Source organism: Rattus rattus, chromosome 1, assembly GCF_011064425.1.
Source record: "Rattus rattus isolate New Zealand chromosome 1, Rrattus_CSIRO_v1, whole genome shotgun sequence".
NCBI lineage: Eukaryota > Metazoa > Chordata > Mammalia > Rodentia > Muridae > Rattus > Rattus rattus.
This window is the reverse complement of record NC_046154.1, coordinates 223,257,213-223,279,512: the sequence shown is the minus strand read 5'-3', so window position 1 is coordinate 223,279,512 and position 22,300 is coordinate 223,257,213. Positions and strand designations below refer to the sequence as shown.

Here is a 22,300-nt window from a genome sequence, read left to right as displayed (position 1 = left end):
CTAGAACTCCTTAGTACTCCTGGCTTTTATAACTCCTGTTACGGTATTTTTGCTCATCATCCACTGAATCTTATCGGTAGCACTTTCTGTTTGTTTTCTCTGCTCTTTCTTTTCATTCAGTTCAGCTTCTGTGCCTTGCCCACTCCACTTAGAAACAAGCTCCTCATCACTGCTCTCACTCATTCCCCAAATACATCTCAAATCTGTCTTACACTTTACTGCCAAGAACACAAGAAGAGAAGGGCAGGGTTTCTTTCGAAGGAGTTTGTTTTGCTAAAAATAACTTAAGTAGCACACTCACAGTTAAGCACACTTGGTTTACTTAGTAGTTTAGGCATAAGATACACAATAGTAAACAATAAGAAGGTAGAAAGGTATTTAAAATCTGCGGCTTTTTAATAGATACTAAGTAACGCCAAACTGATAATAAGTAATAATAATATAAAATAACTCTATTCTAAAGTGTTACATTAACTCTAAACTTAACTCTAGTTTTGCCTCCCCCATTTAGCTATGTGTGAGAAACTTCAGAGCTTGTTGCACAAAGCAGTGGCAGCCGATGACTCACATGGACAAACAGAAAAGACAGCTTGGGCTTCAGCACGATTCCTGATATCACAGACCTTGAGAGGACTTTACCTGCTTCAGAGCCATAATGTTACTTTTATCAGCATCAAGCTGGGCATTTTTAAGTTTCCCTCTCAGACTCTGTAACATTTGCTGGTATTCAATGATTTCATCATCTTTAGAAGACAAAATTAACTAAAAAAAAAAACAGTAATAAGATCTGTTATAAGAAATGAAAATTAGCAGGCCACCAGTCATTTATAGACTATTATAAATACCTTTAGTACATTTAAAACAATACAAAAATAAAATTCCTTTTTTTTTTAATGTATGGTTTATAATGTGTGTGTGTGTATGTGTGTTCATGTGTGTGTGGAGGCGACAGTATCGTTCTCCTGAGATAGGGTCTTTCACTGAACAGATATCTTGCTTGCTAACCAGACTGCCTGCCTCTGCCTCCCCAGCATGCTTTTACAAGGTGCTAGGGAACCAAACTAGGCTGCATGCTGCCACAGAAGGAACTGGATTGATGTTGTCATTTCTCCAAACCAGGAAATAAAATTCATCTAATAGAAAAATGTCAGCAACTACAAGTTCACATACATAGTGTGGAATTCATGATTCAATCCTCAAAGAAAACTCTCTGAGTGTCAGATCTCATTTCTAAACAAAAATTGATGTAACTGCAAAATGTTTTATATAAGATTTTATTAAGAAAACATTAAAATGCCACAGTAAAGTATAAAATAGCTTGAATAAATAAAAGAATATTTTGTGTTCCTAGCTACAGGGGTCAAAAGAAATCATAAAGATGTTCATAAAAATCCTAAAAATTGTTCATAAGAGTCAAAAAAACAAAACAAAAATAGGGATAACAGGTTATCAGGTATTTAGCTATGCAACACCTGTGAGTATGTGGTTAGAACACCGCTCAATCAAATGAATCAGAGAGCAGGAAAAGTACTCAAGTGCAACGCAAGTTTTATGTACTAAAAGTAGAACAGTATTTCAGCATGAGAAGGGTGAAATAATAAAAGTCATTCTGCTGCATCCAGTTTTTTTAAAAACAAATATACATGCTTCAAAGATTTAAAATAAAATATAAAACCAAAAGATACTGAAAATAAAATAGAATTTAAATGTTCTTCTTGTTTTTTTCCTTTTTCAAAGTGTATTAACCAATTTGTTTATGTATTCATTTATTTATACATTTAGTTATTTATCTATCTGGAGATAATGTGTCAGTATTCAGACATCCAGGCTGGCCTTGAATTCAGGGCCCTCAACCTTCTAAATAATAGGGTTAGGCACATGCCCTGTCACCTAGCAATATCCAGAGTATCTAATAATGAAAGGCCAAAAATCATTAAAATATAATAAGTTTAATTATATAATATAAAAACAAATCATTTATACCAAAAATTATGAGCACCAAAAAATAGTAACAAACTAAAGGGATATATTTGCAATTTCGACTGTAATCATACTGGTAGCAATTGATTTTACCAAAATACTTATATATAGGCAAATTATATATATATAACTTCTCATTAAAATACCACTTTCAAAAGAAAAACTGGAAACCTCCTAAGTACTCATTCATTATAAGTACAAAAATTAAATATTAAATGTGATCGGAACAACTGTTTTTTCCAAAGGTTAGAAAATTACACTCCACGGTTGAAAACAAACCTGGGCTAGGGTTGTTCTTAAGGATCTGGAATGCAGCCATGCTTATTCACTCATGGACTGTCTGTCCACTGCTGCTCCCAAGCAGAAACATTTACTTTCTAGGGCTTCACAAACTAACTGACCCCTTCACAGCTCATTCAGCTTCATCCCACTGCAACTACAGTTGTTTATGATATCGATCATCTGAGCTTCCCAGATAATAAACTACCCCTAATTGCCAATACGGGTTCGATGGGCATTGCCAGAAGGAGAGATCCTAGAAGTGACAGCTTTTACAGTAAGAATTACTAATTCAGTCCTCTCAGTTCACTCACCATAGCAGCCATCCTAACCCTAGCTTCTGACTGGGCGCAGCTCTGGACTTAGGCTGGAAGGTGGGAGTCAGACGAAGAAAGGGGTGACTGTGATAATCTTTCCTAACTCCATTCCTCATTACTCTTGCCTCGAAGGAGTACATACAGACGTTTTAGAGCTTTTATAGCTAGGGCATATAATAAACTTCCAAAACAGCAACATGTTATTATCTGATGTAGATCCTTAAGAATCAAAATCAAAGTTAAATCAACATCCAAACGGAGAAAAAGTCTTATCATGTGACATCGTACCTTCCATTCCTCCACTTTTGCATTGACGGCCATCATGACGGGATCATCCTCTTCATCCTTTGCTTTCAGAAGATCTGTGAGCTCTCGCACCTAACCAGTTCAGAAGCAGTGCAAACCAGTGAGATTTAATGTGCTTGCGTGTGCATATTTCTTTATGCACAAGGACATGCTTACAGATGCGTTATATTATATGTGCTAGTCATTACTGTCATAGTCCTATGACTGTATGATACTAATAAAACTTTAAAACATGAAATGCTCCCCAATTGGACACTTTATGCTGCCACAAGTGAAAGCATATATTACAAGTTACATATCACATTTCGTTTGCTGTGTTTCAGTCAAAATATAGGCATAAAAATACTGTATTGTAGTTTACATATCAGGGACATATGAAACATACATGAATCTGGTGTTTATATATTAACAGTATTCCCAAGAGTGCTCATGTGTATATGTAATCTACATTATATCCAAAACCTAAAAACTTCACAAAATCTAAAAAAAAAAAAAAAAATTTAAAAATTTTTGAAAAGAATCACAATCTGGAACATTTCTAATCCCAAGCACTTTACTCAAGAAACTACTATATAATACTAGAGAATCACATTTCTAAACATCACTGTACTTTTTAGACAAGCTTACTCCATATAATAATAAACCATATATTGATCTTTGATATATTTTCAGTGTTTTAAGAAATAAAATTAAATGTTATAGCCACTGGGTTTTTAAAACTTCATGTCCCCGAAACTATTTCCAACACCCCTGTCTCCACGCCCTGGGGCATCATTTACTTCTGCAAATGTCCAGAAGCACCAGTGCCGGCGAGAGGGCTGAAGAGCCCTTCGGGACAAGCACTGTCAGATGACAACAAAGCAGCAAAAGCATCGCCTTACAAAACCCAAGTCTGTCAGTCCAGACACACAGCATCGAAGTCACGAACGCTCGTGAGACCAGGCTCGGTCTCAGCAGTGCTCTTACTTGAAGGCGGTAGTGCTCATTCTCCTTTTTGATCTGGTCCATAACAGTATCTGTCTGATGCACAATCGCTTTCATCCTGTTATATTCATCAGTCATCTTCTCCATTTCCTGTACAGACTCTTCTAGGTTTTTCCTCATTTCTTGGTTCTGAACTTCAATTTTCTCATTAGCTTCTGTTAAGGTCTAAAAATGTTAAATACATACTTTAGAACAGTCTTACAGGAAACTGAAATTTATACCAAACTACAATTCAATAGAGGCATAGGGTCCTCTGTAGAAAAAATGACTCTTGATAGACATTAGGATCAACACAGCATTGGCCAGTTAAATCAAATTAAATGTCAAGAAAATTGTCTTTGGTATCTCAATTGGTTTTGGTGCCCAAGATAGACAAATGCAGAGGAAATAAATAATTGAAAATTCAAAGACACAATTTATTTTGTGTTTTACTAGTACATAGTGGAGCTAGAAAGATGTGTTCGTGAATAAAATACTTGCAGCGTAAACACGTGAATGCACAGAAAGTCGGAAAGTGCACGATGCATCTTTATTCCCAGTGCTCCTACTGTGAGATGGGTGAGAGGAAAAAGGTGAAGGCCTGGAACCTCTGAGCTAAAGCCTGGAGTGCAGAGTAGTGAGCCACAAAGGGACCGTACCTCACACAAGGCAAAGCTGATAACAAATACCAGAGGTTAGCCTCTGACCTCAACACACACACACACACACACACACACACACACACACACACACACACACACACATATACAGGTGTTATACATACTCAAAATAAAATAAACCACTTCATGAACACAGTGTCAAATACATACTCAGAAGTAATAAAGAGCAATAATAAATGTTAGCTTTATACCATCCTGATAATAAACTTGTAAAACTGTTGCTCTGGGGCTGGGGATTTAGCTCAGTGATAGAGCGCTTACCTAGGAAGCATAAGGCCCTGGGTTCGGGTCCCCAGCTCCAAAAAAAAAGAACCAAAAAAAAAAAAAAAAAAAAAACTGTTGCTCTGAACTGACTTATTCATTTTACCTGTATTTCGTCCAGATATTGAACAAGTTCATAGTTCTTTTTAGATAACTGTGATCGGTAGTCACTGTCCTCTCCTCTCCTTGACAGAAGTGATTCTTTTTGTGAATCTATTTGTTTCTGGTAGTCAATAATGTCCTGACGAAGCTGTTCATTCTGAGTTTAGAGCAAACGCAGCAGTCAGCATTAACCCACTAGCCAAAGCCAAAACACAGACAACAGGACAATACTATTGAAAATGACAAATCTCTATTCATTAGCTACCGATCCCAGAGCAGATCTCTAAATTCCCAAGGTTTAACTACACTTAGGGCCTCACCTTTTTCTTTAGACGTTTGTTCTTCAAAAGGACAGGAAAAGAATAATCAGAAATGAGAAAGGCAAAAGAAAATTAAAACTAACATTTATATGTTAAAGAAAATAAAAATAAAGAACATTTAAGAACAACTGAATGCATTGTTTAAAATTGCAAAAGAAAAAAATATTAAATATAAACCAAAAGGAAGAAAATTCTAACTAGGTTCAAAAGAAATTTTAGATAAAACAATTAAAAGAAGAGGACACTGTAAGTGGCGGTTAGAAGAACAGGAGTGGAGAAAATGATATGATCATATGTGAATTAAAACATGACAGAAAACTGTGATGTAGCACATACACAAAAATAATAGTACAGATTATAAGACTCCATGAGAAACAAAATTTTGACAATGCTGGACAGAAAGTCATAAGAACAAACAAGATCTTCCCAGATGGATCCAAGGCAGGGATAAACGAACTAATGGCCTTGCATTTTGGGTTTCTTTGTAATTCCCTGAGACAAAGTCATCTTGAAATGAGCCAGTATGACTATCACCAGTTACACAGAAGATTACATTCTGGTTAAAATAAAATTTTAAGTAAACATTTTTAAAATGTTGAGTCTTTGTTGAACCACCACAAAAACTCAAAGTCTCTACTAACCTCTCTTCTTAATTTGCTGTTTTCATTTTCTGCCTCCTCGTTTCGAAGGGCCAACTAAAACAGGAAAAGAAAAAATAATAAGTTAAAACTCAAAAGTAATTCAATCTAAATTCCACATTTAGCTATTTTATTTAAATTCTTATTCCTTTCCAATAGAGAACATTTAACTACTAAAGACTAGTAAAGACTTCATTTCACGCTAGAACACAAATAAGACAGAATTTTAAACTAAGGATTTAATAAAGTACAAAAGAAAAGGCTCAGCTTTAAGGGAAAAACAATACTATATACCAAAGCAAACTAAAGGCTAAAGAAGACAAAAATCTCAAAATTATATTGCCCAATCTCCTAAATAGTGATAAGATCATTCCGTCTATCCTTTATGCCAGGGAGAAATCACTCTTCCTCTTTATAAACTCTGAAATATCTAAACAATAAGAAAAAATGCAAAAAAGGCAGTACAGAAGAATGATGGAAACAAGCTGAAACCAGATTGGCCTTAGCTTATATCCTTTGAGTATCAATTCCCACGTAAGTGCAAAAATCCATTTACTGCCTCTTCAGTTGATTTCCCGTCTCTTGCTGACTAAGAAATATGACATACTACAAAAGGAAGATTAGCCATGTAGGATTATCTTAAATACTAAGATTCATGGAGAAAATGTGTCTTACTTGTTCATTAACTTTCTTTTCTTTATCCAGTTCTTTTTCCATATCCTCTAATTCTCTATCTTTTTGTTCCAATTGCTTTTCAAGTTGGCGAATTTCATCACGTAAAAACCGAGTGTCACGTCCACCTGCAGACTGCTGAGCCATCTTTAAGTCATAAGCCAAGAATTAATTCTTCCAAATATAAGCAATCCTTTAACTTGAAGGTTTAAAGGAACCAACAAACAAGCACTGCACTTAAACATCTTAAGTATGTTTCAACACCAGATATTGTAAGGCATAGGCGTGAAAACACCATTTAAAAAGAACTCAGAGTTGGGTGGGTAGGAAGGAGAGGAGGATCTGGAAAAACGTGGGGAAGGTGAAAAATAAGATCAAATAAATGTAAATTTATACAATAAAAAAAAAATAAAAAACACCCTGAACTTATTTAGCTTTAATTTGTAAATCGGCAATCCATGAGCTCTCCTCGACCACCAAAAATCCCATGAAGAACGGACTGCAGGCTCTGTCACAGTCACTAAGCAGGGTACAAAGTAAAATGCAAAGCTTAGAGACTGGAAAGGCTGTGAACTAAACCGAAAACAGCTTGGTCCTCGTCTTCTGCCCTTTCCCCATACCACAGGCTAGCTGGAACACACAGTCGTCTGTAGCGTAGTAGCTGGAACACACAGTCGTCTGTAGCGTAGTAGGAATATTCTCTGAAGTGTCTGCCACTGCTCGTTCTGAGCCATGTATACACTACGTCAAGTGCAACCCGAGAACTGAATTTTCAGTCTTAGTGAATGTCAGTATAAAGCACTAGGACTGCTTAGTACTGCTCTATATTTACTTCATATTCCTGTCAACTGGACCACAGCCCAGCCCTTGAGCCATTAGTCCCCTAAGCTTGCCTCACAGGCATCACCTCCACAACACACATTTCTGCTACTGTCCTCTTACTCAGATGCTTTTCAATCTCTCTGCTTCACCAACCTTCCCACTGTGCTCTCTAAAAGCATCTTCTAAATTACAGATTTTACATCCCGAGCATTTGTTTTTAACTAAACCCTTCTTTATTTTCATACAAAGCTACAACTAGGTCCTTTTAAGAGTATTCATTCCTTTGAAAGTTGTTTGTACTTTCAGGATCAAGAAAAGGTGACGACAGTCTCCTAGGGTTCCTCCATATCGTCACCTCAGTTTGACTGTACAAGGTATCGAGCTGTCCTGCACACTCCAGACACTGATGGCATCAGCAAACCACCGATTTCCTGCTCATGCTTACAAGTCCTTAGCAGCCAGCCATGTGGCAGCTCCATCTTCTATCAAAAATCAGCCTGAGCCATTTCCACGACTAGATGACGTTCACCATTCACTTTTTAAGTAGCTTTAAATAATAGGTTAAAAATGATGTGTTTCTTGATTTACTCCATTCCACCATTCCTGTGTCAGAACAGATCCTGCCCAGAGAAACATTTTCCTCGGCTGTTCTCTGGAACTTTCATAAACTCAATAGGCCCAGCACAACCTAGACTTTTCCTGCTCTCCGACTCCACACTTCCCACCCCGACTCCAGTTTTGACATCATCCCCATTTGGCTCAGATTTCATCATCGATACTTTAAGCACAGTCCCACCGAGGCCTTGAACTCTCTTCTATTCTTTACCAGCTGTCCGCCTAAGTACTAGCACATGATCAGTTCAACTTCAGAAAGCATTTATTACAAAGGAGCTTGAAATCTAGCCAGAAATGTGGAATGGCTTATCCACCTGCATAGTCAGTCATGTCAAAATAACGAGGACTAGACCTCCCATCCGAGCCCATGGCCCTCCGTCTTCAGAACCTTGTCTCTGTGTCTCAAAGGTTATCTTACTCTCACGTCTCCCACTGAACTTACCTCACAAGCAGAAAACTTCCGGACCTCTCCCTTTCCCTGGTTTGTCCATTCAGAGGCTAACCCTTTCCTCCCACATCCCCTCAAAGCTTTTCAGAATCACAGTGTGTTTACTTCCCACACACCTTCCCCTCTGCTGCTACTAAACTTTCTAGATGTTCTCTAGACTGACAGCTCCTTTCAGATATTAACCCTTTTTCCTTTTTTGATGCAGAATTCTTAGAATTCAAATCACAAAAACACATTCTGTAAAATGAGTAAACTCTTGAGCACAAAGTCTTGTATTTTCCATCCCAGCAGTAGGAAAATTTGAAAATAATTTTAAATATTTTAATTAATTACAATTACAAGGAAATTCAAAAGGAAGAAAATACAAAAGGATATACCTCCAGTTCATTTTCCAGTTTCATTACTTTTGTCTTTAATTGATTTTCTATTAAAAAAAAAAACAACAACAAATGTTTCAATTGGTTAAATTTCCTGTAGTCAGATACTAAGTAAACTTCAATAAAATAGTACAATTCTCTGTAAAAGATTCCATCCTCTTATCAGATAATGTAAAGGAAAGTAATTATCATATACTAAATGCATAAACTATGCATTGTAGAAATGCCTCGATGTAGAGGGCAGAGGAAGTCTTGAGTGCGTGAGGTCCTGAGTCAACGTGTATCTGCTGACATGGGCAAAGCCAAGTCAGTAACTCAAAGTCTCAGGCCTATGGCAAATGGCAAAGCCTTCCCTCCGACTCTGAGTGTGGATGTTGACAGAATCTGCAGAAAATATCCACCAGAGTTTGCTACCCCTCATGGCTTTGACTCCAATACAGAGACTACTCCTACTCAGATTAGCGAGCTCTGCCTCCCTGTTCAACTGTCTGCCAGCAATCCTGTCGCCTTGTTTACCTGTATGCCATCACCTGACTTAATGTTCGGCCATGCAACAACTCCACTACTCTGTTCAAGTGGATCGAATAAAGACACTGAGCTCCTGGGGTGTGGCAGCTTCTCCATCAGTGACCGAGTGCGACCGAATCCGACTGTTCTGTGTGTCTGTGTTTTCTCTTCTTCAGCCCCTACCTCAGCACTCAGATCAGTCCCTGGATGTAGCCTCTTCCAATATGAATAGAATGCACACTTTATAGAATCTGATAAACTTTCTATCATCTAATAAACAGAACCACAGTAGTTTTTTTTTGTCCTAGACGTTTACCAAATTTTGCTTGTTCTTCTCCAGCCTTTTCAACCTCTTCCAAGGCCAGCTCCACTTCTTGAGCTTTCATCTGAACGTTAAAACAAGAGGGGGGGAATCTTGTGTTATTTACGCTGCAATATAAACAGTGGAAATCGAAATGGTGTGAAAATCTCAGTCTTTAGTGTGTGCAGTGACGGGCACACAGAGTCAGTCAATAAGTAGTTGTTAACTAAATACTTAAGGCTAGAAATTCTAGAGGGGCAAGACTTTGAACCTGATTTTTCTGTTAAGTATATCCACTATTCTCAATTTTTTTCATTATCTTTTTCTATCCCAATTGTTATTATTAATAAATGTATTAATTTCTTCTTATAATTGGAGCTAATCAGCTCTAATCCCTTCCGTCTATACATTTAATTTTCCTTCATAAGCATATTTCTATATTGGCCAACTAAGATTTAAAAATCCTTTATTCATCTCTAAAGTGCTAAGAACAAAATATGCCCTCAAATCCTTGGACAGTATATCCTAAACTACCGACCCAAAATCTGTTTATAGCCTACAAATTTTCTATGTGCTTTTACCTTAACGGAATGAATAAATACATATTCTTTCTCAGTATTTATTTATAAAGAACCTAGAATCCTCTTATCATTTCACAATTAGCTTTTAGGGGAAAGGTTTTGCATTTTATTTGACCCCCCTGGTTATATTTCTTTATATTACTCTTTAAAAAAGTTTCTTTTCCTACACACTCTTTCCTACAAACCTTCATTAGTGACTGAGTAATTCTGAACAGATGTATCATGTTTTCTTGATCTTCATTTTTTAGTTCATTTACTTCCACCTAAGGAAACAAACACACACAATAAATGGACTATTTCATACCCTGTGCATAAAATACAATCACTCTTCCGCTTATAGCATTCAATTACTTGAAGAAGCAATTTCTATTCGTGACATTGTACCTCAGGATCTGTGTACAAATCATGTATTAAGTACCTTGGATAAGGATATCAATAATTTATCTGCCAACTCTTCTTGACGTGGCAGCTCATCTGGATCAACTTTGATTAATTCTTTCCATTTTATATTAGGTGGCATCTTGAATTCTTTCACTATCTCTCAGTTCCTACAACAAAGCAGGTGGATTTCAGCATTTTCAGGGAAGATGGCATTTGCAGTGTTTACATGATCATGATCCTTCTAACTTAACTCCCTAGGTGCTGTCTAAGAGCTATGGCTCCTGAACCGAAAAACAGATGCATAGGCAAACAGCCAAGATGAGAATTAGTTCACCTGTCACAGACTATACGATCATACACATGCTAAATTATTATTTCTTTGCTAAAACAAAATCGGAGCTAAAACCCCGAGTACCCTTTTCCAAGACCCCTATCATCAATGATGGTACCAACTCTCAAGATATTTGGAAGTTTTTGAATACCTCATCCGATTCTGAGGACAGGGGACGAGAGGATTTTTAAAGTGGATAAATAAAGACTGAGCTAAATGAAGTGTGCGCGGAACCAAGCTCAAACACGGAGGCAGAGGCACTGCGGAAAAGAGCTATAGAAGGACTGGGTAGGTAGGCTGCACGCTGTCCCCCAGGATTATGAACCTGTGACCGACACTAAGCTGCTCCGGCTCACGAGAATCCACCCACCTAAACCAAGACGGGCAAAGCAGCAGCAGTCACTCATCTACAGCGATCACGTCCGGGTTCGGCCACCGCCAGGGCCTCTCGCTTCCAATAGCTGTCCTCGCGCACTCAGGCTGCTCCCGCCAACTCTTCCCAAACAAGCCGAAGCGGCGCCGGCTGCTAGGCGACACCACTCCCCGCCCAGCCAGCCAAGGCCGGAACTAGGCCCCGGATACCAGGGAAGACTACATTTCACGACTGGCGGAAAAGCTTTACGGCTATGTTTCCCCCTCCAAGACCTTTTTTCACTGTGGATGAGGGAAAGCCGTGAGAAGACGACTCTACGTCCCAGAGTGCAGTTCGGCGCTGCGGCTGTGCATACTGGGATTAGAAGTTTTGGGAAAAGCAGCGCGTTCCCGGCGTGCAATGCGAGAGGCTGCGGCCGCCCTGGAAGAGCTGGGGAAGGATCGGGAGGCGGGAGGAGCGGCTGCTAAGGTGCGGCCGCCCAGGAGCCTGAGCGTGGCGGACTATGACAGTGTTTTCTGCAGAGTCCTTCTCCGGTCCACCGTCTCCGACGCTTTCCTGAACCATCTCTTGGCGGAGCCGCCCTCAGGTGAGGTCGGGGCGGGTCACTCAGCGGCCGGGAGGAGCTCAGGGAACATTTGCGTTTTAGGGAAGCTCTGTTTTGGGGCTGCTGAAGCGCCGGCGGATCTTACAGAGGTGAGAAAGAGTCTTCCAGCCACTCAGGTGTATGCTAGGGGCTCCCAGTTAGTGGCTTCCGTAAGAAGGGAGTGAATAAAAGTTTCCAGCTTCCCTAAGTGTCTGGGAAAGTGGAGCGCCCCCACCCCCACCCCCTGAGTTCATGCTCTGGTTGAGTGGAGGAGCATCAGGATGGACAGCCTCCTGCTGCAGCTTGCAGTGCTTATTAGGTTAAGAAGTGTGAAGTGAAGGCCGAAGAAAGGGGAGGCTTAGTGCGTGACCAGCCCTGCTGGAGGGATGAAGAAGGGCCATGCCAAGCTCTGGCATTTTGCTGTCATTTGCTTGGGTACCAAGGGGGGTTCTTGGGTGAAAGCACCTTCTCGGATGTTTGCCTTCTTACTCTAGGAACTTTTGCCAATTCCACAGCCATTCTGCACCAGCAGGTAACATTAGGAGCTGTAAACTTCTGTTCGAAACAGTGTGTCTCATATGTGCTTATGTATGTATAAATGGGTATATAGAGTAATTATACGTATCATACATAATAGATAATTAGTAATTAAAAGAAAATGTAGACAGTTAAAATTTGCTTTTGAAAAGATTTCTGTGGTTGTGAAAAACAAATAGCGCAAAAAAAAAATGGTATTTGAAACAAATTTTAAAGACATCATCAGATTTGTAGGCCTGTTTCTTCCCCCAAATACTGTTGTTTTGGAATTATTCTTGATAGAGGGACAGCAAAATGCGTGCGTACGTGTCCTCATTGTCCATGTAAGAGATTGGAGCTTGGAGAGGTTAAACACTATTTTCTCACTTAATGTGATGAACACATTCATTCATTCATTCTACAAACTAATGCTTGTGAAATGTGTGAATAGTTGCACTTCCCTCTTGAATTTTACTTGTATTTTGCGCATTTTAATTTTATAGCTTCATTTGATCAAGAATATGAATTATTTTTCATGTTCATTTTGGCAAAAATACTAAGAACTGGAAAAAGTACTTATTGAACACATGTTCACTGGTATACTATATTAAGAATTTGCTGTTTTTAATCACAACACCTTGATTTTTTTCTTTGATTTTTTTAATACATATTTTCTGTTACTCATTTACTACTATTGTATCGTTTGTATTGGTCTCTCCACCCATTACTCTTTCTTGTTCATGTTTGTAATATCTTCAAGTAATAAATTTTATTCTCTTCAGAAGGGAAAAGTTCAAAGAAGTAATTTATTGTAGCAGATGAAGTCAAGATTGTACATCTCGGGGTTGGGGATTTAGCTCAGTGGTAGAGCGCTTGCCTAGCAAGCACAAGGCCCTGGGTTCAGTCCCCAGCTCCGGAAAAAAAAAAGAAGATTGTACATCTCAGTGACAATCACAACTTAAAGTACAATCTTTATTAAATCCCATTCCGTAATTTTGGAGCTAATACACTTTTCTTGGCCCAAGAGTACAGCAGGAAACAAATTATATCGTGATGCAGGTCTTTATATTGTACTTATCTGTGAGTCAGGACATTTAATTGAAGTTCTTGTTCTACAGGTTGCTGTATAATTTTCAAATAGTTAAGATAGTTTTTCATCAGAATTTCTCCATTTTTCAAATTTTTCCAAGAGCTAGTTTTTGTGTGCCTGTTCTATAAATAGTGTTGCAGGAGTACTTGCCTGGACCCGTGTTCTGTCTAACCTGGACTTGCGTTAAGAGTTTTATATAACCAAAATCACTTTGCAAAAGAGCCTTACCTTTTATAATTGTTACCTCTGTTCTCAGTACCAGTTGACTTAAATTCATTACCTATCTTTTGCTAAGTTCGCAAGAAGCTTACTGCTCTAGTTTTTAAAATACTGCGTGACCGTAAGACATATAGTAACTAATGTACAAAGTAAAGGTGTTTTTCAAGATTTTATCTTTCAAAGGACCTTCTTGTTCAGGCAAAGGAATGTATGCATAACAAGCAGATACTTGTCTCTCTTTAGCATGAGGAAGCCAGAAGGATAAGAATGATTCAACATGAACACTGACTTTCCATGCAAAGGTTCTAGAGACTAAAAAATAACAAAAAGAGGAAGTTAGAGAAGTTCCAAATGATGTTGTTGATTTCCCAGGAAACAGAACAGAAAGGACTTCCCCTTGGTTAAAGATCCCCCAGACTCATAGCTTTGTCTTTCCACAAGTATATCATTTGATTGTTAACCCAAGAAGCACTTAAGATAATTTGAAGGAATTGAATTTATAGCTATAATATAGGTCCTTAGTGACCTTTGATCACAGTTGGATTTTGTATAGGTATATACTGATATCTCTTTTTTGTACACAGACAAATTGGGCATCTTATATTGTGCACGTGTGTAAATATGCTACTATCCACAATGAATCTTCTAGTGAGGAGGGAGTACTGTGTAGGCACTTTTCCTTCAGATCTACAAAGCCATGACTTCACTCAGGATCTGTACTAGGACTAATTCTCCCTTTCATGATACACACTTTTGGGGAGTCTTCAAGGTAAAGGTAAATGTAATGGTAACATGACTGTAATCCCAGACATGAAACTGAAACAGAAAGGTCCTGAGTAAGACCTCAAATGTACACACACGAACATACATACACATGCCCATGCAAGTGTGCACGAACACTTACATACATGCAACATACTGTATGTTAACCAAACACTACCACTGAACTACATTCCCTGCCCTCCAGAGAACCCACAAACATACATAGGAGTCTGAATGTAGTAGTCAAGTGTGAGCTGACTGTAACAGCTTTCTGTTCTTGTCTCTTTATTCTACCTTGACATTAGTGATAAGAGCAAAACGTACGTGTGTGTGTGTGTGTGTGTGTGTGTGTGTGTGTGTGTGTGTGTCATGTATAAGAAGAATATGAGGTACTATTTATCCACGGTGGAGGACGGACCATATCTCATTTTTTAGTGAGCCTAAGCCTAGAGAAGAAGATAGTTCTCAAAATTAAATCAAGTTCAGAGTTTTAATGATAACATTAGATCTGAGCATTATACTTACTAAATTGAGCTTCTGTAGCTTAAAAGTACTGTAATTTTTTTATTGGTATTTATTTACTTTACATTCTTCCTCTCCTTCAATTCCCTCCCTCTCATCTCACATCCCCATGCCTTCACCCCTTCTCCTCTGAAAAGGAGAGGCCTCCCATCCATACCAACCAGCCTTGGCATATCAAATTGCAATACTAGGCATCTTCTGTTGCGGCTAGACAAGGCAGCCCAGTTAGGGGAAAGGGATCTAAAGGCAGGCAGGCAGAGACAGTCCCTGTTCCCACTGTTAGGAGTCTGAAGACCCAGCTATACAACTCTTACATATGTGCAAAGAGACCAGGTCTCTCCCATGCAGGCTGTCTAGTTGACAGTTCAGTCTTTGTGAGCCCCTATGGGCCCCAGTTAGTTGATTCTGTAGGTTCTCTTGTGGCTGATCCCTTGGCTCTTGTAGTCCTTCCTCCTCCTCTTGCAGAACCATGATTTTTAATCATACCTAACTATCTAGATGCCATAGATCTATCCAACTTTATTAAAATAACACTTTGTGCTCTGTAGTCTTTAACATTTAGAACCTAAAAAAAATCTTACTTTGTATATTATAAAAGGTCTTTTTTAATTTAATTTATATTTTTAATTCTATTTTTTAAATATAAAAAAAAAAATCCTCAAAACGACTAATTCTGTAGTTAGCAACATTTGAAACTTGGGGACTTTCTTCCTTGGAGCCTTCCCTGCTCTTCATAGCTCTTTCTCACTCTGAATAAATCTATGTTTAATCTTCATTTAAAGAAAAAAAGAATGAGAAAACATGAATGTGTAGACAGGATTTGTAGGGAGGAGGAAGAGCTAAGAGGGCCGAAAGAGAGATTGACTGCAGGTCTAAGTAATAAAATATTATATACATGAAATTAGAAGACAACTAAGGTAATAAAAAAAGCGCCCATAAAGAGAAAAACCTTGCTTAAATGATTTAATTTAAACCTACGTTTGTATTCATCTTTAATAAGTACTTAAATGAAATGCCTAATTTAAGGCAAACATTGGCAATGTAATTATATGTCATTTACTGATGAGAATGTATTCCTAAAGGTGTATCATTAAACTAATGTCATTGTATGATCATTCTAAAGTATATTTGCATAAACTAAAATAGCTAATACACTAGGCTATTTAATCCTAAAGGCCTACTATTCAGAATGTACTCTGTTGATTGCAATGCCATATATTGTATGACAACTTCACTAACTTTTATAAAGCTAATAAATTAAACTCAAAAACTAGCAACACAAGGTTTTCTATAATTTGTATATAAATTAGTGAACTTAATATTTTATATTGCACATTATCACAGATATTCTAAGTTATAATTATGAAACTAGCTTGTCAATTTTCAATGTGAGATTATCATCTATTAATTAAATGTGTTATTAAAACCTTTAATCAAAGAACACATTTCATCATAAGTAGATGGGTCTTAGCAGATCTGAAGCCTAAGACTTTATAATGAGAGAGGTTTCCAACCTTATGTAACTTTTTAAATATTGAATTGCTTTCCTGACTTAAAAGGGGTGTGTGTGTGTGTGTGTGTGTGTGTGTGTGTGTGTGTGTGTGTGTCTGTGTCTGTGTCTGTGTCTGTGTCTGTGTGTGTCTGTGTGTTGTCTGTGTGTTGTCTGTGTACAACTTATATTACACTCTGTTTAAATGTACTGGGTATTATATGGTCTTGGGATCATCATTAAAAAACTTTCTGACATGCTGTGGTTGTCATTCATTGTGGTTGTGGTAACATTGTTTTGTAACTGTGATATGAAAAGTCCTCCAAAGTTTCATGTGCTGAATACTTGTTCTCAAGTATAGTATTTACAGAACATTTTTTCAGAAGTAATTGATTGTATCATGAATTATATAACAGAAGCTGTCTGTTCATAATTGAGTGGACTCTTGAAAGGTAGTAAAAGTTGCTGGGTGGAGCCTGACAGAGGGTGTGGATCTCCAGCTGTGTGCATTTGAAGGACATGACTTGCCCCTGTATCCATCCTTTGTCTTCTCTGGTCTTTCCTGCCTTAGCCTAGCAACTTGCTTACCTGATGCCTTCCTGGCATGCTGTCCTTCTATGGTACAGCCAGAGCAGTGACTCCAGATATCTGTTCATTGAACCTTCTAAAGCCATAAACTAAAATAAAGTTATTTATTAGAAGTAAATAATAGTCCTTCAGTTATTTTCTTAGAAATTTGACTACCACATGCTGGATTCTGTTCTCCAATTTCCTTATCTATTTGTTTGCTATATACTATTTCTTTAGTATTGTTCTAATTGGCTGACAGTTGTTTATCTTAAAACTTTGAACTTTAGAATTTCTTGGGCTGGAGAGATGGCTCAGTGGTTAAGAGCACTGATTGCTCTTCCAGAGTACCCGAGTTCAAATCTCAGCAGCCACATGGTGGCTCACAACCATCTCTAAGGAGATCTGCTGCCCTTTTCTGGTGTGTCTAAAGTCAGCTACAGTGTACTTAAATATAATAAAATAAATCTTTAAAAAAATAAATATATAACTCTTCTCCATTCTGCTTTTCCATGCACATAATTTGGTTTTCTAGATGAAGAATTTTATTTTGGAACTTATTTTCTCATAGAAATTTAAGCCCCTGCTCCTTTCTGTGTTTTGTAGGGGGTTTATTCTAAAATGTTCCATTTTTGACCTTTTTTTTTTTTTTAATTCCTGGATTGAAGTATGAAAACTTTTATTTTTGTAAACCTTTAGAATCTTTTCCACTGTTTCCACTGGTGTAAAATTGGAGCAAACTATCTGCCTTAATAGAGAAGAGAGATAGAGAGTCTTAGCATAAATTATATAGACAAAGGTATTTAACCCTCATTTACAATACTAATCCTTGCCCATTGCTGTGTAGCCTATGTAAGAGACCCTGGGTTTTGATTCTCTCAGAAAGAACTTTCCAGTCATTACCTAGGAGTAGGAGGGGGAGTCGGCCCAGACATTCACCCATCCATCTGCTCCTAGTCCTGTTCCTAAAATCTTGAGATTTGGTTTTCTGGTTGCTATTATGAGGGGTGCTAGGAACAAAATGTTTCAGCGTCCCTTTCATCTTAGAAATCAGTTTCTAGTGATCCACTGATTAATTTACTAATCCTTTCGCTTCTAGAATTTGCTATTGCCTATGCAGTAGACTTTATACTTACATCTGTCCCATAATAAAAATGCCTCATATTCTGCTGTCCAATTTGGCGAGAACTGAAGAAAATGCTACTTGAATCCATCCTTTTAATTAGAATCACCATCAGCTTTTGGGGTGTGTGAATTAGTAGGATCACACACCTCCATACCCTTCAGAGGTGAGAAGTAACTTCCCAAGTCAAGATGAAGCTTTAAATATATCTTTTACTTGATTTTCTAGAGAGTGCAGCTATGTCCCTTTGCTTTGTTGGTCTGGATTTTGAGTTTTCTTTAAGTGTAAGGCATTTAATGGTCCTACAAGTAACATTCATGCTTTCACCGTTGTGTGTCGCATATATAAGTATATCCTTTGAGTTGTACATTGGATTTTAAATCTGTACCCATGTTAGCTATTTTATGGCTAACTGTAATTTTAAATTTATTTCTCGTTCCTTTCTGATAACAGTCAGAAATCCGGCAGCCAAACTCAGGTTTCAAATCTCTGACTGTGAATACTACATCAGTGCCTATCAGGACTTTAACAAAATGCCACAGACATAGCAGATTCAGCTAAACTTATTTTCTTACCAATTTGAAATCAATTAGATACAACTGCAGTATGCTCAGTAGTTGTTTTAGATGTGCTGAGAAAGATTGTAAATTTGATTTATTTATTTGCCTTTTCCAACCTAGCAGGACTGCTGTCATTTTTGGCTATGGTCCCCAGGCAGTAGTCTTCCTTCCTTCCGGCCTTTGTCTGTCTGCTTCTTTCTTTCACTCTTAAGGACTTGGCTGTTGTGTTGGGCCTACCCAGGTGATTCCTCTGGTAAAACCCACACATTTTTAAAGTCACTTGCTGTCTAAACATCACAGACAAAGATTTGGTATGTGGATAGTAACAGTTGTTAGGAATATTTATTAATCTGCATTTTACAAGTGGTAATAACTCCGTGATCTAATGACACTACCCAGAACAGATAATGGCCAACTTGGCTTAGCTTTGTTTTAAATAATTGTTCACTTTGTTGTGTAGCTGATTTTCTTTTTCTCTGTTTTGCAGTTAGTAGAGTTCTTTCTTTTCTGTACCATTTTCTAACTCAGTATTTAATAAAACAGTGCCTCGCCTCCCATGTAATGTTCTCATTCAGATAAGGACTGTCATTTATGGCACTTAGATTCTAAGCTAAAAGCTTTCAGTGCAGTGGGCCAAAGAAATGATTTCTGTCCAGGTCACACACTCATATATCCATAGGGAAAAAGCATTTTTTTTTTCCAGAGAGATAAGTACGATAGCAAGAAATATTAGGATTAGGTAATACACCAGCCTGTATGCTTGTATACACCCAGACTGAAAGGACTCAAGAAAGACTTTACAAGGCTTTCAACAAAACTAAACAAAGCTACAGAGGCTCTGGCCTAAGTTGATTTTTAAATGTATAATTTTTAGAAATAACAGCTCCATTATTATTTGAAATCTCACACTCAGTGTAGAGGTTCTCCCACAAGATGTGCTGTGTGGCTGCTTCCCCAGTGAGCCTAACCAGTGACAGCCGATGGGACTTACACTGTCTAGTTAGCTAGAGACACAAGTACAGAGATTAAGTGGTCTAAAAGAAATAATTTGGCTTAGAAATATGGAGTTAATCAGTGAATTCTAATGTAAAAGTACATGGCATTTAAGCTGATCCTTTCTCTGGACTATTGATGTACAGTCTTTATTCTAAATGTTATTTAACACTAAAGTTGTAATTATTTGAAGGAAAATGTTGGTTATTTCATTTTTATCTTGCATGTTTTTTCAGTTTGCCTGATTAATGATGGAAGGGAAGATGGCTGATATTAACTTCAAAGAAGTGACTTTGATAGTCGGCGTGGTTGCTGCCTGCTACTGGAACAGTCTGTTTTGTGGGTTTGTTTTTGATGATGTTTCAGCAATACTGGATAATAAAGACCTGCACCCATCTACACCTTTAAAAACTTTATTTCAGAATGACTTCTGGGGAACTCCTATGTCTGAGGTAAATGACTTTATATATAAACAGTTTTTAATAAAAATTAGATGAATTACAGGTATAATGTATTTACCTTTAAAAAACAAATATAGCTTAATATTCATCACTTAAGTCAATATATTTAGATAGCTATTAATAAATAACAGCATTAAATTCCAATATATCCACTGATATCCAACACAAACCTCAAGACAATTCTTGAAGATTCACTATCGGGAATACAAATATTGAGAGCTTTAATCAATTTTCAGATTTTTTTTCAAGTGTTTGAAAAAAATACTTTCCCACTAAAACCAATGCAGCTATGAATATGTGTCCCATAACTCTCTTATCTTAAAAGCAGGATTCGTTTCATTAGCCATTTGCCTTGACTTAACCTTTCTAAAGATACTATCTATGTGTGAGGCTAATATGTGTGCAGGGAGGGCAACAGGTGTTAGCAAAGGTCTCTTGCTAGCTTTCTTTGCTTTGAGTCAGGCAACAGAATGTCAATTTAACCATTAAAACTTGGTAAATTCAATATAAGTAGATTAGATTTGAAAGAGTACATACTGCCTATTTCTCTGCGGTAAGAAAATGTTTACTTAAAATCATTTTGGAGGTCAGTTTTAACTTATTTAGGATTAAACCCTTTTCACTTGGGATCATACAGACTGGATTCTGATATTAGCTGGATTCTGTCGTTGATTACCTATGTGAAATAAGCTATAACTTTTAGATGGTAAAATGTTTCCCTGACTATAAAAGCAATGATACCTTGAGGTGATAGCTGCAGTGCCTGTCAGGTCACTTTGGAATAAAATGCTTTGAAACTTAATGTGTACTACTCCTCATAGTTGTTTCTTGGCCATCACTTATGAGTAAGAAACATGTGGTAAATGTCCCCATTCCCCCAGTCTAGAAGCGTTTTATGCCTCACTCCTTCTAGTGATGAGCACAGTTTGTTATTTGTATAACGCTTTGATCATTATCTTAATAAAGGACTACTTTTTGTAGCCAGAAGATCGAAGATATTTTTAATAATCAATGGTTATTTGTTTTTCATTTCAGGAGAGAAGCCACAAGTCATACAGGCCCTTAACAGTGTTGACATTTCGCTTAAATTACCTCCTCAGTGAACTAAAGCCCATGTCTTACCACCTCCTGAATACAGTGTTCCATGCTGTGGTCAGTGTGATCTTTCTCAAGGTCTGCAGACTTTTTCTGGATAAGAGGGGCAGTGTGATTGCGGCTCTGCTCTTTGCAGTGCACCCAATCCATACGGAAGCAGTAAGTAAAACCATGCGATGACTGTGTACATGTTAAGCATTTAAATATTCCTAATTTAGTACAGTCTTACTCCCCCATGCACAAAGTCCAGCTTACCTATTATATAAAAATTTTAATTTTAAAATAGGTTTTGAAATACAGTGTTGTTCAAAAATATATGTGTAGGTAAAGTGATGGCCTCACAAGCATGCGCACTTTAGTTTGTATCCCCAACACCCGTGTGGTAGCAGACACATGAATCCCACGTGTGAAGGTAGAGTCAAGAGGCTCCCTGGCTTGCCCCAGAAGATGCCTGAGTTTGGGGTTTACTGAGAGAACTTTTCTCCACAAAGCAGTGTACAGGGACTGGAAAGATGGTCCAGTGTTTAAGAGCAGTTACTCCTTTTGCAGAAGACCCAGGTTTAGTTCTTAGCCACATAGTATCTTAAACATTCAGTAATTCCAGTTCCAGAAGATATAGCACCTCCTTTGGCCTCTTCAGGTTGGCATACACAGTACACTTAGCACATCTGAGCTCTTGTATATATAAAATAAAAATAAATCTTCAAAAAGGAAGGAAAATGGAGAACAATGGAAGGAAACATCCAACCACACACACACACACACACACACACACACACACACACACACACACACACTTGTGCACACATATGCTGACAAGCATACACGGAAAAAACATACATACAATATATATGCATGTATGTACACATACATCTGTTTGTGTGTGTATAGATAGAAATATATTCTTTTTATATTATTAATAAATACAAATGAACATAGTTCTTCCTATGATGGTATATGAACTAATTTTTCCTAACTACATTGACACTCTAAAAATGTCTCTTTGGGGAAGAACTAAGAACACTCTATTTAATTGCTTTCTTATAAACTTTTCTTCCTAAGCAAA

General features: G+C 37.6%; 3 protein-coding genes across 4 annotated transcripts in view; 2 read left to right on the top strand and 1 right to left on the bottom strand.

Annotated features, from left to right (window-relative positions):
- LOC116911317 (centrosomal protein of 290 kDa) overlaps positions 1 to 10,867 on the bottom strand; it is a 55,965-nt gene extending 45,098 nt beyond the window's left edge. The window contains exons 1-10 of the mRNA XM_032915235.1: positions 10,588 to 10,867; positions 10,355 to 10,432; positions 9,604 to 9,673; positions 8,781 to 8,827; positions 6,522 to 6,665; positions 5,850 to 5,903; positions 4,893 to 5,045; positions 3,849 to 4,031; positions 2,865 to 2,954; positions 640 to 762 (exon numbers count right to left, since the gene is read on the bottom strand). Coding sequence (XP_032771126.1) covers positions 640 to 762; positions 2,865 to 2,954; positions 3,849 to 4,031; positions 4,893 to 5,045; positions 5,850 to 5,903; positions 6,522 to 6,665; positions 8,781 to 8,827; positions 9,604 to 9,673; positions 10,355 to 10,432; positions 10,588 to 10,689 — 1,044 coding nt within the window. The 5' untranslated portion in view covers positions 10,690 to 10,867. The remainder of the gene's footprint in view (positions 1 to 639; positions 763 to 2,864; positions 2,955 to 3,848; positions 4,032 to 4,892; positions 5,046 to 5,849; positions 5,904 to 6,521; positions 6,666 to 8,780; positions 8,828 to 9,603; positions 9,674 to 10,354; positions 10,433 to 10,587) is intronic.
- Positions 1 to 22,300, top strand: part of Csmd3 (CUB and Sushi multiple domains 3) — a 1,591,133-nt gene that overhangs the window by 249,168 nt on the left and 1,319,665 nt on the right. The window lies entirely within an intron of this gene.
- The window catches only part of Tmtc3 (transmembrane O-mannosyltransferase targeting cadherins 3), a 45,267-nt gene continuing 34,534 nt past the window's right edge, over positions 11,568 to 22,300 (top strand). Inside the window, exons 1-3 of the mRNA XM_032915189.1 lie at positions 11,568 to 11,840; positions 19,915 to 20,130; positions 21,175 to 21,393. Coding sequence (XP_032771080.1) covers positions 19,927 to 20,130; positions 21,175 to 21,393 — 423 coding nt within the window. The 5' untranslated portion in view covers positions 11,568 to 11,840; positions 19,915 to 19,926. The remainder of the gene's footprint in view (positions 11,841 to 19,914; positions 20,131 to 21,174; positions 21,394 to 22,300) is intronic.